The 17,299-nt window shown below is 43.9% G+C and overlaps 1 protein-coding gene, 1 long non-coding RNA gene and 1 pseudogene across 2 annotated transcripts; all 3 read left to right on the forward strand.

The window, feature by feature from the left end:
* The first annotated feature begins 917 nt into the window (after window positions 1-917).
* Window positions 918-2,403, forward strand: LOC114427792 (uncharacterized). The gene is made up of 2 exons (XM_028396009.1): window positions 918-1,639; window positions 1,671-2,403. Exons 1-2 carry the CDS (start codon window positions 981-983, stop codon window positions 2,401-2,403), a joined length of 1,392 nt encoding a protein of 463 aa, XP_028251810.1. The 5' UTR covers window positions 918-980.
* A 1,586-nt stretch (window positions 2,404-3,989) lies between these two features.
* Window positions 3,990-16,627, forward strand: LOC114427795 (RNA polymerase II elongation factor ELL-like; annotated as a pseudogene).
* Window positions 10,771-14,188, forward strand: LOC114427432 (uncharacterized). Its single transcript, XR_003669459.1, has 3 exons — window positions 10,771-11,054; window positions 13,940-13,984; window positions 14,074-14,188. It is a non-coding gene; the product is annotated as an uncharacterized LOC114427432 (long non-coding RNA).
* Window positions 16,628-17,299: the final 672 nt, after the last annotated feature.

Raw genomic sequence — 17,299 nt, forward strand, 5'->3', positions numbered from 1 at the left:
GGCCACATTACTGTGCAGTGCAAGGAGTGTTTGCCAGCAGTTAAGATGCAGTCGACATCTAAACAGTCTAACTTGAAGATGGATCTACGGGTATGTGTCAGTCCACAGCGACATCTATACAGCTGTAATACAGCATAGTACTGAAGGTGCTCACATTAGGCTAAATAAAATGTGAGCAGAGCCAACATTCCGTGTGTCTTCTCCTGCGTTGTGTTGAACACATAACATGATTCAAAGTCGTAGGGTTTTGTATAGGGGGTCTGTGACCTTCCTAACCCTAACCCTAGTTTTTACCCTACATCAATAGACAGTGTTGGGAAGATTACTATAGAAATGTAATTGGTTACAATTACAAGTTACCCTGTTAAAAATGTAATAGTAGTATAACTATTTCAATTACTTTATCAAAGTAATTTAACTAATTACATTTTAATTACTTTTCTTAATTTTGAATGAATGTTCTCAATAGTTCCATATTCACATGTTAAAACCTTGCAGCAGTAGCCTAGTGTGAGGGATCTAATGACTTATGTGTTGTTGTTAAGTTTGAGGTTGTTGTGCAGTTTACAAGCACCCCCTATGTCTACTTATTTATTTCTTCTAGTGAATGTGTTTTGTTTTCATTTAGAATATTTGTTATTAGTGTGGCAGTGCTTACATTGAATGCGTCAGTGTCCTGTTTGGAACGTTGGCTCTGAGTTTTACCGGCCCCCCGGCAGCTGACGGATCGCTGGTGTGAGGAGCTACCACAATTCTGTGTATAATTGACTAAGAAGGAAGAATGAAACCTTTGTTTCCTATAAGAGGACAGCTCAGTGGTCATTCTTGATCTAAAGCTGCAACATATTTTGGCGAGCCAGCCAGGAGAGAAGTTTTTTTCGTAAGTAGCGGACTTTTGTCAGTGCCGGCCGCCGTGGAAGAGAGACTTCTCTCCAACAACGAACCTAGACAAAACGAAAAAAAAACGGATCGTACTAACAATGGAGTTAGAAGCCTTAAGAGACCAAGTTACCACTACACTCTGTCAGTTAAAGTGGGAAGGACTTGTGGAGGTCTGTAATTTTCTGAAATGCAGTGATATTACGGAGGAGGATGAGTCAAGGAGCCGGCGGAGGCTGATGAAAGTGATCGAGCGCACGCTGGACGGTGTTGAGCAAAGTAACTTGCCAGAAGAGGCTGCGCAGTTTATTAGAGAGCTGTTGTCATTTATCGGAGGAAAGGGCGCTACAGGTGATCCTTTGGACCGGCCGGAATGTTTCCGCCTCTTTGAGATGAGGGAGAAATATGATGAGCTCCGAGGCGAAGTCAAAGCGCTGGGAGAGAAACTTAAGATTACGGATGCTGCTCCGAGCTCTGTTCCAAATCAACTGCCACCAAAAGTGCCTGAAGTGACGATACGGAGGGAGTTTCGCATCTGTGGCCAAATAGGTGAAGGTGGGCAGCGCGACAGGTTGTCATATACTAACCTGCTCCACCAGATGGAAAACGGACTACGTAAAGGCCACAGTGAGTCAGAAATTATTGAAGCAGTGATAAGGGCCATAAGCCCGGGGCTCAAACTGCGTGACATGCTTGAAATTAAATCTGATTTGACGCTTTCTCAATTAAAGACAATACTGAAAGGACATTATAGAGAAGAGACTACCTGCAGCAGCTGCTGATGAAGAAGATGACACATCAGACCTGTACCAAAAGCTGATTAACATCAATCAGGGCCCAAAAGAATCAGCTCAAGATTTTTTATTCAGGGCCATTGAGCTTAAAGACAGGCTCCTGTACGCATCTAGAGGAAAAGAAGAGGAGCACTACAGTGCACACCTGGTCAAGAAAAAGTTTTTGAGGACAGTGGACACAGGGCTGTTAAATGACAACATTAAGTTCCAGATTAAACCATTTCTTGACAATCCTGATGTGGCTGATGAAACACTGATTGAGAGACTAAATGAAGCAGCCAACCTAGAGGCAGAAAGACTCAACAAATTAAAGAGAAACAGCACAAAGCCACCTAAAATCAATGAGTTGCTAACCCCAAATGAGCCACGCGGCAGCTCCCAGGTCCCTCCAGTTCAGCATCCAGCTCCAGCTAAGGAAAACACCAAGGTGGCCCCTGCCCCACCTGAAATGCATGCCTTAGTGAAAGAACTTAAGACTGAGGTAGCAGAGGTGAAGCAAATGGTGCTTGCCACCCTCAACACTAGAAAGTCACAGACCTTCAAGAGGACAGCAGACGGTGTAGGCAGCTGGAGGAGGAAAGGCTGTAGGGCCTGCCAGAATAACGGCGAGGGAGACTGCTGCACCCACTGCTTCAAATGTGGCCAGGCTGGCCACATCTCCAGAGGATGCCGAGCTTCACATCTGCTGCAGGGAAACATCGAAGGGCCACTGCCATGGGACCAGCAGTGACCCCGCCACCAAATCCAGAGTCCCGCCGCTGCCATCACTGCCGACTGGAGGAGCGTCACGACGTACCACTCCAAACCTGTACAGGTTGTTCACTTGCCACTTACTGTTCTAAAACATGCCAAATACAGCACTGGCAGGAGCACAAACTCCTGTGTACGGAACAATATTTGGATGAGAAAGAGGAAGAACAGTGTTGGCCGTCACACAGAGGTAACTTTGACGCTTTCTCAGATAAACAAGGAAAAATACTAATCAAACTGATTGGTAGACGTAAACTAGTGAGCTGCACCTTTGAAAATGTGCCAGTTATAGCTCTTTGGGACACAGGTGCACAGGCCACAGTCATAAATGAAAAATGGAGAGCTGAGCACTTACCTCATACCACTATCAGAGGAATTGATGAACTCTTAGGACCAGAACCACTAAATGGGCTTGCTGCTAACCAGACAGAAATACCATTCATAGGGTGGGTCCCTGTAGAGTTTAAACTGACTGGTGCAGGAGTGTCCAGCTCTAGCTTACGTACTTGTTCCTGTCTTGGTCTCTAGTGACCCAAATGTAGCTCAGGACCCTATCATCGGTTTTAATGTAATAGAGGAGTTGATTAATGAGCAAGTGAAACAACGGGGAACTATCAACAGTGACCACACGGCTAACATAGTGAGTAGTGCTTTTGATATTGATTTTGGAACTGCAAAAACTTTTATCCAGTTGATGCATACATATCAAACAGCTAATGAGGAGACACAGGTAAAAACAGGCAGGAATAGGGTTATGTTAGGCCCTGGGGAAATCACCACTATCCGTTGCCGTGCACGCATTCATGTTGATGAGGACACTGCAATGTTGTTCTGTCCTGTTGTCAACACAAACCTACCTGAAGGACTGCATATCCAGGAGGTACTGTTTAAGGTCAAGAGGGGCAACTCTGCTATAGTCCCAGTGTCGGTCACTAACACTACAGGTCATAGTGTCACTTTAAGTCCATGTGTCATCCTTGGGCACATAGAGGCTATAAGGGCAATGTACTCAGCAGCCATAGACCCTTCGGGGAAACAAACACACGAAGCAGACAAAATGGTTTGTGATGCTGACATTCCCCCCAGAGACATGGGCGAGGTTTGGGACCCTCCTGTAGTGTTAGACCACCACCACCAGCAGTCTATAGTGAGAGAGATGCTCAGGGAGCAGTGTCAGGCTTTTGCCCGTGATGAAAATGATGTAGTCTGTATCCCCACCCTCCGCATGCATATTAATCTTAAAGATCAGACACCAGTTCAGAAGACATACATCAGTGTGCCTAAACCCTTACACCAGGAAGTACAGACATACAGACATCCAATCCCTAGGATACAAGATATGCTGGACAGCCTCACAGGTAGCTCCTGGTTTACAGTACTGGACCAGGGAAAGGCATATCATCAGGGGTTCCTAGATGAAGAAAGCCAGCCACTTACAGCATTCATCACGCCTTGGGGGTTATACCAGTGGGTTAGGATTCCATTTGGTCTTAGTTCTGCCCCAGCAGAATTTCAAAGAAGGATGGAGGAGTGTATGTGGGGCTTACGTGATGATATTTGGGCGGGATGTCGGGGCTGAAGGAGAACCAGTGTTACGCACTGTCCAGCGGTAAACTTTGCCCCGAAGAAAACATCTCTGTTCTACACGTTAAACTCACTGACAGCGCAGCAAGAGCCATTGAAACCTTTCAGAACTGCGAGGTGGGTCATTTCCTCCAAATATTGAGCATTTTTGTTGTTTCACTTCTTTGCTAAAAACGTTACTTTGAAAGGAAGGCATAAGATGAGGCTAAGAAGCGGGGTTGTGTGGGGCCTCTGAAGTTCACCAGCATCGTCCCCGGGCTGTTGTTGTTGTTGTTGTTACAAGGTTAGTATTATGAATGCTGATCAGTCCAGGAGAGAAGAAATGAGGCTGTGGGGGGAGACGGCTGGTTGTAGTAAGAGGAGGAGGAGGGTCAGAGTTAGGGATTTAAACAGATGGGAGTGTTTCATTTTTTCTCCTAAACAGACACAGAGTTCCCCTCCACGTTAGGACAGATGGACAGATTCTAAATCGTTAGAAACCAGTTAAACAGAAATGAATGGTTTCCTGTTTGTCTGAGTTGTCTTGACCAGTCATTTTTGAGCGAACAAACATTTTGTAATCAAAATAAAATTTATCTCCAGTTTCAAGTTTCTACTTGGATTGTAGAAGAAGTCTGGTACACAGAAAAGGCAACGTTGGCCTGGTTATCCATTATCTGGATGAACCAGATGACCAAAACACTGACATCAGTGTGCAAGGAGCAGCTACTGTTAAGCTAATTTCTTTATAAATGTTAAACCAAAAGAGAAATTAGACATGTAAGTGATATAGACACGCCTAAGTGACACCGCTTCAGGCACAGACGGGTGAATTCTTGTGAGCTCACACAACAATCCATCCTGCCAGGCTTTAAGCTAAGCAGACCAATCACAATCGTGTGCAGAGTTTAAGGTGCAGCGATTGTATTGAGCTTAGTTGAGCAGAGATAGACTTAGTTTCACCTGCACATAACAAAACTGTTTCCTAAAGTCCTGTGTATGAAGGCAAGCATCAAATCTATTTTCTCATATGCAGTTGTACTGTTTTAGTTGGTTACCTTCATTCAGTCGAGGTGTGGCATCAGCTTAGTTTGTACTAGTGCCACACCAAACCATACAAAGTTATTTCATTATGTTTCATTGATAAACAGCATACCTGGGAGCTGTGTAGGTTTGTTAGGTAAATATAGGTCGGGAAGTGCTGAAACAACAGTTTACTGAGCAAAAAGCAGCCAATAAACCAGAGTGAAGGTGGAGACAAACAGTACAGACCACAGACCATCCTCTGTTTTAGTCATCTGTGCTGGTCTGTTATCAGATGTGTATGTCTGTGTCTATATGTTGTTTTTCCAAGACTCATGCAAATGTGTTGTGTTTTTCCTGCAGGGTTTATCCACCGGTCCCACCATCTGCTTTAGTGGAAATCAAGGGGTAATAAAAAAAAGTAATTTACTTATTAATGCTCATGCATTTTGTAGATTATGAAGTACTTATTTTTTGTGTCTCTTGTCATGTTACAGAGAATCACCATCACTTTGTCGGAGAAGCAAGATGAAGTGAAGACTTTCACGTTTGGCGTGACTAATGTTGCCCGTGATAATCCACACGGAAGCTTTGACTGCATCAAACAGCTCAGCTCTGGGTAAAATGCAACACATATTCAAGATTTCACACACTTATCACTAACACCCTAAACAGTATGTTCATAATGTCTGGGGAGTTGTTTATTACAGTTTTATGTGTGTTTTCAAAGGTATGTATGAATGTTATTTTTCGCTTTATTTTTGTATTTCTATTTCTGGTGCTAGAATTTTTATTACAGTCAGAAGACACCACTATAGCCTGGATATTATGAAAGCCCAGGTTGCCCTGAAAAAAAAAGATGTATATTACTTGATTGCCTTTGCCCTTTGTGTTACCTCTGCCTCGCAGACTGAACTCCTGTGTACCGATCACTGCTTTGGACTTTGACCACCGGTTTTTGCCTTTGCCCTTTGTGTTACCTCTGCCTCGCAGACTGAACTTCTGTGTACCGAACCTAGCCTGTATTAAAACACTGAGTTTTCTTTCACCTCCGACTAAGTCTGCATTTGTGTCCTCCATCTCACAATCCCCTGACACCAGTGTTCTCTGTACTTGTCAAAAGTATTTATAAAAGAGCTTGAATAAAAAGCTCAGTGTGTCACCTTTAAAATGATACTGAACATAATACTATAAATTATTGAAATGTCCTTAACAAGGGCCAATACCAAGATACACTACATTACCAAAAGTATTCGCTCAGCCATCAAATGATCAGAATCAGGTGTCCTATCACTTGGCCTGGCCACAGGTGTATAAATATAAACGTTTGTGAAAGAATGGGCCGTTCTCAGGAGCTCAGTAGAACTGTCATAGGATGCCACCTGTGCAACAAATCCAGTTGTGAACTTTCCTTGCTCCTAAATATTCCCACTCAACTGTCAGCTCTATCATTATGAAATGGAAGAGATTGGGAACACCAGAAACTCAGCCAGGAAGTGGTAGGCCACGTAAACTGAGGGAGAGGGGTCAGTGGATGCTGAAGCGCAGAGTGCAAAGAGGTCGCTGACTTTCTGCACAGTCAATTGCTACAGAGCTCCAAACTTCATGTAACCTTCAGATTAGCCCAAGTACAGTATGTCGTGTCCTCTCAACAAAAACCATGCGTGAGTCACCAACTGTACTTCCAAGATAACCTTTTTATTCTCTCTCCTCTCAACATGTCCTACAAGTGGCTAGCGCCCTCCGCAGGTCAGTAATTACAACAGTAATTAACCCCAGCACAGTCCCTGGTGTCTTTGCATTAGTCACCCATACCTGTTCACCTGGCGACAGGTCTGAGAGACTTTTGGTGCGGTGCCACCTGTTGTAATTTTCAGCATCTAAAATCCCCTTCTCTTTTTCCTTTTGAGCCAACTTGATGCAGTCCGGCAGTGCCGGTGTCAGCTGAGAATGATGGGATGGCACCGTAGAACGGAGACGGCGACCCATAAGCAGCTGGGCTGTATCCATTTTGGAGTGGTGTGTCTCAATAGGCTAACAGAGCCAAATAAGGGTCTTCTGCCTTCTTCAAAAGATTCTTCACAGTCTGAACCGCCCGCTCAGCTTCCCCATTGCCTAAAGCTTCCATACGCCGGAGCTCCTCTCTGACCTTGTCCACCAGTGGTAGAGGGATCCTTCTGGGAGTCTTCAAGGAAACAGGCACAGCCCCTTGTTTGAGCTTAATGGCATAAGGCTGCTGGACTACTCCCAGGCCGCTGCATAGGCGGACCAGTACCTGTTGTTTGATCCACACCACCCACTGGAACACAAACTGGGAGTCATCAGGACCCTGCAGCACAGAGCACAAACTGTACCAACCAGCTCAGAGGGGAAGAAGAAGGAGCAACACCACATCAGGAAGGCCCTGCAAACATGTGGCTACCCGAAGTGGGCACTCATCAAAGCCACAAAAACAAAACCCCCCAACAACAAGAAGAAGGACAACACCAGGCGGAGAAAGAACATCTCCATTCCATATGTGTCAGGAGTATCAGAGAAACTCCGCAGGATCTTCAACAACCATGACATCCCGGTCCATTTCAAACCGATGACAACACTGAGACAGAGACTGGTTCACCCGAAGGACAAGATTCCCAGGGAGAAACACAGCAATGTGATATATGCAGTCCAGTGCAGTGAGGAATGCTCTGATCTGTACATTGGAGAAACTAAACAACCACTCCACAGAAGAATGGCTCAGCACAGGAGAGCCACCTCTTCAGGACAAGACTCAGCTGTTCACCTCCACCTCAAAGACAAAGGACACTCCTTTGAGGACAACAATGTTCACATTTTAGACAGGGAGGAAAGGTGGTATGAGGAGTCAAGGAAGCCATCTATGTTAAGCTGGAAAAACCTTCCCTTAACAGAGGTGGTGGCCTCAGACATCATCTTTCTACCACATACAATGCAGTGATTCCATCCATTCCCAGGAATTTTGCACATACTCACAGCAAGAACAAAGGGCTGTCAACCAGTCCCCCTCCGGCAGTTTCATAGTCGTTAGCCAGTCGTTAGACACACCTGGCCCAGTCAGCCAGAACATCACAGGTAAGTATGGAAACATTTAGTGCTATTGTTTTTTCAGTTTTTAAGTTTTTACCCAGACCCACCCACATATCCACATATAAACCATGTTTCCCCACCAAACAGTTAGAACTGATGAAGCTGCTTGGATGAGCAGCGAAACGTCTTCTAGAAAACTCCACAAGTCCAGACGCCTTGCTTCAATCTGCTCTATGTTTGTTCTAACAAGACATCAGTTCTTCAATAGTCTTTAGAGATTATAAGTGTTGTCCGTTGGCATGTTCGTTCAGCCCTAACAAACTCTCAGTTTTGCCATTTTCTGTCATGGTTCCTCATTCTTCATAGTATTCCACTGGTGTCATCCTTCAGCAGAGACTGCTCTGTTCAGAGAATTTGTCGTGATTTCGCGATTTGTCAGATAGGAACAATGGCGATGAAGAGTGTGTTCATGTGTTGGAGATTCAGAAGACATTTGACCCAAACCGCAGATAAAGGCCACATTACTGTGCAGTGCAAGGAGTGTTTGCCAGCAGTTAAGATGCAGTCGACATCTAAACAGTCTAACTTGAAGATGGATCTACGGGTATGTGTCAGTCCACAGCGACATCTATACAGCTGTAATACAGCATAGTACTGAAGGTGCTCACATTAGGCTAAATAAAATGTGAGCAGAGCCAACATTCCGTGTGTCTTCTCCTGCGTTGTGTTGAACACATAACATGATTCAAAGTCGTAGGGTTTTGTATAGGGGGTCTGTGACCTTCCTAACCCTAACCCTAGTTTTTACCCTACATCAATAGACAGTGTTGGGAAGATTACTATAGAAATGTAATTGGTTACAATTACAAGTTACCCTGTTAAAATGTAATAGTAGTATAACTATTTCAATTACTTTATCAAAGTAATTTAACTAATTACATTTTAATTACTTTTCTTAATTTTGAATGAATGTTCTCAATAGTTCCATATTCACATGTTAAAACCTTGCAGCAGTAGCCTAGTGTGAGGGATCTAATGACTTATGTGTTGTTGTTAAGTTTGAGGTTGTTGTGCAGTTTACAAGCACCCCCTATGTCTACTTATTTATTTCTTCTAGTGAATGTGTTTTGTTTTCATTTAGAATATTTGTTATTAGTGTGGCAGTGCTTACATTGAATGCGTCAGTGTCCTGTTTGGAACGTTGGCTCTGAGTTTTACCGGCCCCCCGGCAGCTGACGGATCGCTGGTGTGAGGAGCTACCACAATTCTGTGTATAATTGACTAAGAAGGAAGAATGAAACCTTTGTTTCCTATAAGAGGACAGCTCAGTGGTCATTCTTGATCTAAAGCTGCAACATATTTTGGCGAGCCAGCCAGGAGAGAAGTTTTTTTCGTAAGTAGCGGACTTTTGTCAGTGCCGGCCGCCGTGGAAGAGAGACTTCTCTCCAACAACGAACCTAGACAAAACGAAAAAGAAACGGATCGTACTAACAATGGAGTTAGAAGCCTTAAGAGACCAAGTTACCACTACACTCTGTCAGTTAAAGTGGGAAGGACTTGTGGAGGTCTGTAATTTTCTGAAATGCAGTGATATTACGGAGGAGGATGAGTCAAGGAGCCGGCGGAGGCTGATGAAAGTGATCGAGCGCACGCTGGACGGTGTTGAGCAAAGTAACTTGCCAGAAGAGGCTGCGCAGTTTATTAGAGAGCTGTTGTCATTTATCGGAGGAAAGGGCGCTACAGGTGATCCTTTGGACCGGCCGGAATGTTTCCGCCTCTTTGAGATGAGGGAGAAATATGATGAGCTCCTAGGCGAAGTCAAAGCGCTGGGAGAGAAACTTAAGATTACGGATGCTGCTCCGAGCTCTGTTCCAAATCAACTGCCACCAAAAGTGCCTGAAGTGACGATACGGAGGGAGTTTCGCATCTGTGGCCAAATAGGTGAAGGTGGGCAGCGCGACAGGTTGTCATATACTAACCTGCTCCACCAGATGGAAAACGGACTACGTAAAGGCCACAGTGAGTCAGAAATTATTGAAGCAGTGATAAGGGCCATAAGCCCGGGGCTCAAACTGCGTGACATGCTTGAAATTAAATCTGATTTGACGCTTTCTCAATTAAAGACAATACTGAAAGGACATTATAGAGAAGAGACTACCTGCAGCAGCTGCTGATGAAGAAGATGACACATCAGACCTGTACCAAAAGCTGATTAACATCAATCAGGGCCCAAAAGAATCAGCTCAAGATTTTTTATTCAGGGCCATTGAGCTTAAAGACAGGCTCCTGTACGCATCTAGAGGAAAAGAAGAGGAGCACTACAGTGCACACCTGGTCAAGAAAAAGTTTTTGAGGACAGTGGACACAGGGCTGTTAAATGACAACATTAAGTTCCAGATTAAACCATTTCTTGACAATCCTGATGTGGCTGATGAAACACTGATTGAGAGACTAAATGAAGCAGCCAACCTAGAGGCAGAAAGACTCAACAAATTAAAGAGAAACAGCACAAAGCCACCTAAAATCAATGAGTTGCTAACCCCAAATGAGCCACGCGGCAGCTCCCAGGTCCCTCCAGTTCAGCATCCAGCTCCAGCTAAGGAAAACACCAAGGTGGCCCCTGCCCCACCTGAAATGCATGCCTTAGTGAAAGAACTTAAGACTGAGGTAGCAGAGGTGAAGCAAATGGTGCTTGCCACCCTCAACACTAGAAAGTCACAGACCTTCAAGAGGACAGCAGACGGTGTAGGCAGCTGGAGGAGGAAAGGCTGTAGGGCCTGCCAGAATAACGGCGAGGGAGACTGCTGCACCCACTGCTTCAAATGTGGCCAGGCTGGCCACATCTCCAGAGGATGCCGAGCTTCACATCTGCTGCAGGGAAACATCGAAGGGCCACTGCCATGGGACCAGCAGTGACCCCGCCACCAAATCCAGAGTCCCGCCGCTGCCATCACTGCCGACTGGAGGAGCGTCACGACGTACCACTCCAAACCTGTACAGGTTGTTCACTTGCCACTTACTGTTCTAAAACATGCCAAATACAGCACTGGCAGGAGCACAAACTCCTGTGTACGGAACAATATTTGGATGAGATAGAGGAAGAACAGTGTTGGCCGTCACACAGAGGTAACTTTGACGCTTTCTCAGATAAACAAGGAAAAATACTAATCAAACTGATTGGTAGACGTAAACTAGTGAGCTGCACCTTTGAAAATGTGCCAGTTATAGCTCTTTGGGACACAGGTGCACAGGCCACAGTCATAAATGAAAAATGGAGAGCTGAGCACTTACCTCATACCACTATCAGAGGAATTGATGAACTCTTAGGACCAGAACCACTAAATGGGCTTGCTGCTAACCAGACAGAAATACCATTCATAGGGTGGGTCCCTGTAGAGTTTAAACTGACTGGTGCAGGAGTGTCCAGCTCTAGCTTACGTACTTGTTCCTGTCTTGGTCTCTAGTGACCCAAATGTAGCTCAGGACCCTATCATCGGTTTTAATGTAATAGAGGAGTTGATTAATGAGCAAGTGAAACAACGGGGAACTATCAACAGTGACCACACGGCTAACATAGTGAGTAGTGCTTTTGATATTGATTTTGGAACTGCAAAAACTTTTATCCAGTTGATGCATACATATCAAACAGCTAATGAGGAGACACAGGTAAAAACAGGCAGGAATAGGGTTATGTTAGGCCCTGGGGAAATCACCACTATCCGTTGCCGTGCACGCATTCATGTTGATGAGGACACTGCAATGTTGTTCTGTCCTGTTGTCAACACAAACCTACCTGAAGGACTGCATATCCAGGAGGTACTGTTTAAGGTCAAGAGGGGCAACTCTGCTATAGTCCCAGTGTCGGTCACTAACACTACAGGTCATAGTGTCACTTTAAGTCCATGTGTCATCCTTGGGCACATAGAGGCTATAAGGGCAATGTACTCAGCAGCCATAGACCCTTCGGGGAAACAAACACACGAAGCAGACAAAATGGTTTGTGATGCTGACATTCCCCCCAGAGACATGGGCGAGGTTTGGGACCCTCCTGTAGTGTTAGACCACCACCACCAGCAGTCTATAGTGAGAGAGATGCTCAGGGAGCAGTGTCAGGCTTTTGCCCGTGATGAAAATGATGTAGTCTGTATCCCCACCCTCCGCATGCATATTAATCTTAAAGATCAGACACCAGTTCAGAAGACATACATCAGTGTGCCTAAACCCTTACACCAGGAAGTACAGACATACAGACATCCAATCCCTAGGATACAAGATATGCTGGACAGCCTCACAGGTAGCTCCTGGTTTACAGTACTGGACCAGGGAAAGGCATATCATCAGGGGTTCCTAGATGAAGAAAGCCAGCCACTTACAGCATTCATCACGCCTTGGGGGTTATACCAGTGGGTTAGGATTCCATTTGGTCTTAGTTCTGCCCCAGCAGAATTTCAAAGAAGGATGGAGGAGTGTATGTGGGGCTTACGTGATGATATTTGGGCGGGATGTCGGGGCTGAAGGAGAACCAGTGTTACGCACTGTCCAGCGGTAAACTTTGCCCAGAAGAAAACATCTCTGTTCTACACGTTAAACTCACTGACAGCGCAGCAAGAGCCATTGAAACCTTTCAGAACTGCGAGGTGGGTCATTTCCTCCAAATATTGAGCATTTTTGTTGTTTCACTTCTTTGCTAAAAACGTTACTTTGAAAGGAAGGCATAAGATGAGGCTAAGAAGCGGGGTTGTGTGGGGCCTCTGAAGTTCACCAGCATCGTCCCCGGGCTGTTGTTGTTGTTGTTGTTACAAGGTTAGTATTATGAATGCTGATCAGTCCAGGAGAGAAGAAATGAGGCTGTGGGGGGAGACGGCTGGTTGTAGTAAGAGGAGGAGGAGGGTCAGAGTTAGGGATTTAAACAGATGGGAGTGTTTCATTTTTTCTCCTAAACAGACACAGAGTTCCCCTCCACGTTAGGACAGATGGACAGATTCTAAATCGTTAGAAACCAGTTAAACAGAAATGAATGGTTTCCTGTTTGTCTGAGTTGTCTTGACCAGTCATTTTTGAGCGAACAAACATTTTGTAATCAAAATAAAATTTATCTCCAGTTTCAAGTTTCTACTTGGATTGTAGAAGAAGTCTGGTACACAGAAAAGGCAACGTTGGCCTGGTTATCCATTATCTGGATGAACCAGATGACCAAAACACTGACATCAGTGTGCAAGGAGCAGCTACTGTTAAGCTAATTTCTTTATAAATGTTAAACCAAAAGAGAAATTAGACATGTAAGTGATATAGACACGCCTAAGTGACACCGCTTCAGGCACAGACGGGTGAATTCTTGTGAGCTCACACAACAATCCATCCTGCCAGGCTTTAAGCTAAGCAGACCAATCACAATCGTGTGCAGAGTTTAAGGTGCAGCGATTGTATTGAGCTTAGTTGAGCAGAGATAGACTTAGTTTCACCTGCACATAACAAAACTGTTTCCTAAAGTCCTGTGTATGAAGGCAAGCATCAAATCTATTTTCTCATATGCAGTTGTACTGTTTTAGTTGGTTACCTTCATTCAGTCGAGGTGTGGCATCAGCTTAGTTTGTACTAGTGCCACACCAAACCATACAAAGTTATTTCATTATGTTTCATTGATAAACAGCATACCTGGGAGCTGTGTAGGTTTGTTAGGTAAATATAGGTCGGGAAGTGCTGAAACAACAGTTTACTGAGCAAAAAGCAGCCAATAAACCAGAGTGAAGGTGGAGACAAACAGTACAGACCACAGACCATCCTCTGTTTTAGTCATCTGTGCTGGTCTGTTATCAGATGTGTATGTCTGTGTCTATATGTTGTTTTTCCAAGACTCATGCAAATGTGTTGTGTTTTTCCTGCAGGGTTTATCCACCGGTCCCACCATCTGCTTTAGTGGAAATCAAGGGGTAATAAAAAAAAGTAATTTACTTATTAATGCTCATGCATTTTGTAGATTATGAAGTACTTATTTTTTGTGTCTCTTGTCATGTTACAGAGAATCACCATCACTTTGTCGGAGAAGCAAGATGAAGTGAAGACTTTCACGTTTGGCGTGACTAATGTTGCCCGTGATAATCCACACGGAAGCTTTGACTGCGTCAAATTTTTACCCAGAGCTCAGCTCAGCTGGGTAAAATGCAACACATATTCAAGATATAACCGTTTTACCCTATAGATAAAAAAAGTTAGCTCACAATAAGAGTAGAGGTTCAGAAGTATGGATGGTGATTACATGTTTGATTTTTTTTGTTCATTTGAGTTAACTGGCCAACTGAATGAGCTTTTAATGTTTTAAAATGTCTCCACTTCCTGCTGTCTCTGTCTTTAAATCCCAAAGAAAACCTAGAAATGCACAGGAGTGAATTAAATGTCAGGATCTGTGAAAAGTTTAGGAATATTTTGATAAGTCTGTTCTTGAGTCAAGCTGATTTTGTATTATCAACATCAGTCATCAGTCTTTTATTTGAAACATGTAGAAGGAGTCTTGAAAGCTCTGTCTCTCCTTGTTTTCCTCCCTCCTCTTCAGTCCTACCGAGGAGCGGGGTGGGGTGATTCAGAAGAAGATGACAGTCAATGCTACGGATGACTCGTATGATAAGGCTCGTCAGAGCATGGCTCAGGCTGAGGAGAAGACGCGCCAACGAAGAGCCATCCTCATCAAACATGGAGGACGCTACCAGGGTAGGAAGTGATAGAAAACGTGGTTACACAACAGATAACTCCAGCTGAGGGATAAGACTGGCCTGAAGATAAATTTGTACTGTGCTGATAATATCCAGAAAAATTACACAGTCATCCATATTGCACCCAAACCCAAACCCAAACCCAAACCCCAGTCCCTCATTCACAAGATCAAGAAGGGTGTTGCTGTATCCAGCCCGAGGAACAGTGCCTGCACATCAAGCAGGAAGAGCGCTGGAGTGGTGCAAGACAGACCCCTCAGGGAGAGGGTAGCACACCTGCTGGCTCTGAGGCCGTACAAGAGGCCAGAGTTGATCCTGAGGCTGCAGAGGGATGGACTGACGGCAAAAGACACAGATCAGCTGAACTCTGTACTGACTGAGGTAAAATTGTTTCTGAAAACTCACGAATGAAGTGATGTAATTCTCAGCTCTGAAGATGAAGCCTCTGTTTATTTACAGGTTGGCCAGCTGAACAGCAGAGACAACACTTATGTTCTGAAGGACAGTCTGTATAAGGAGCTGCAGAAGGACTGGCCAGGCTACACATCAGAGGAAAAGCAGCTTGTTTCACGAAAGTCTGTACTGACACTGTTTCTTACTAGCTTTCAGAGATCTTCAGCAGGTTGTGTTGTTTCTCCTCTATGGCGCACTCTTGGTACATTATATAATTTGCTGATCTGATCTGACTAGATGAAGCTATAGGCTCGTGCAAAATCATATCGTGTGTAATTAATCGCCAGAAAAACTGTCACCTATAAATATTTGCCACTTACCGATTACGGCGATTAGTGCCTCGTCATGATGACGCATTTTTGTGTGCGGCGTACTCTCACCGGTTTGTTTGTGATGTTTTTTTGCTGCTGTTCTACAGGATGAGTGAAAACATGCACTAGTGTGTGACATATTCCAGTCACAGGTTAATTTGCACAGACACAACTTGAAATAACTGATGTAACTTTTTTCTGAACTTCTTTGTCCTGTTTAATTTTAATGTTGATATGCACTGCTCTGTGACCTTAAGATAAGAACATTTGAAGGACAAAGTTACTTTAAATGTTTGCTTCATTATTATTTTGAAGCAGTTTGTGCATCTGTTATCAATACATATTTCAAACATGGCTGGTTTGTGCCTAATCACTACTTACCAGCTTAACCTGTTAGAATGAAGTAGTTAACTTGACTGATGATTTGTCAGTATCAGCCACAACAGGACCTCCTCGCTGTCCCTGAGGCCCAGGTCAGCACGCCGTCCGAAACGTTCCCTGCCTGAGGAATATACTGACCCTCTGGTCAGTAAGAAGCCCAGGATATCGCACTTATCCAGCAAAACACCCAGCGACAAGTCAAGATCTCAGCCATCTGAGTGAACGGCTCATAAAGACGAAGCAGCAGTGGAGGACAAACAATGGATCCTAAAGGACTTTTGGACTCACTGTCAGCAGTCTGTCTGTCTCAGTCTGTCTCATCAGTTGTTGGTTTATGAACTTAATGACTTTTTAAAAAAATATTTGCATGCTCCCTGTTATTTGCACTCATCATAATAAAGTTTTATTTTTGTCTCTTTGGTCCGACTCCAACTACAACCAGGACAAGGGTCGCTGTGAATATTTACACAACAAACTGGCACATATTAAGAAGCTCATATCGGAATACGACCAGCAGCAGCTCAGAGTGGACTCTCCCTAAAGGCACTATGCACATCTGTAATGTGAGATCTTTTCCTAGAGGCGTCAAGGAGCAACAACCAAGATTTTACTGATTAACACACATGTGGAGAAAAGGTGCTAAAAACATTTCTAGATCCACATCACACATTTTTTTAATTAAATTTGCTTCTGTGTTCAGTGTTTTATGCAGGTAGCATGAGAAAACTGCATGATGTACATAGTTAGACGGCAGGTGCGGGTTTCTTCTTACAGCAGCTGGATGGCCTGTGTGTTCTAACAAGACATCAGTTCTTCAATAGTCTTTAGAGATTATAAGTGTTGTCCGTTGGCATGTTCATTCAGTCCTAACAAACTCTCAGTTTTGCCATTTTCTGTCATGGTTCCTCATTCTTCATAGTGTTCCACTGGTGTTGTCCTTCAGCAGAGACTGGTTCTGAGAATAAACAGTGTTTGCTCCAGTCAAAGTGTAAATCGAAACTTATTTTAATTACGATGAGAGGGATAAGTTATGTATTGTTGTAAGCTAAGGCTGTTCAGACCTGAGAAAAGATGTAGTTGCATGCAGTGTACTTTACAGAATGCATGATTAACTGATGAAAACATTTTGTCTGAGCTGCAAATAAATAGATTTTTATGAGTTCTTCTTCAGTGTTTCCTTTTTTCACAACATTGTAGTTCTGATTTATTCTGATATGACACCCTTTTTTCAGACTGACTTCAGATGTCAAAAGGCCTGTTTCCTCTGCATACTTTCATTCAGGCAACAAGGTAATTTGAAAAATAGCGTTGATTATTTAAAATTAAATTAAATTAAATTTCAACCAATGTATTCTCGAAATTTTACGGTGAATAATACATTAAGAATATTACA

Source organism: Parambassis ranga, chromosome 22 (genome assembly GCF_900634625.1).
Source record: "Parambassis ranga chromosome 22, fParRan2.1, whole genome shotgun sequence".
Classification (NCBI taxonomy): Eukaryota; Metazoa; Chordata; class Actinopteri; family Ambassidae; genus Parambassis; species Parambassis ranga.

Excerpts from the sequence above, each read along its gene's own strand:
- LOC114427792 (XM_028396009.1), top strand. The coding sequence starts at position 981 with ATGGAGTTAGAAGCCTTAAGAGACCAAGTTACCACTACACTCTGTCAG. Across the intron at positions 1,640-1,670 it reads AAAGGACATTATAGAGAAGA|TGACACATCAGACCTGTACC; the intron begins GACTACCTGCAG and ends TGATGAAGAAGA.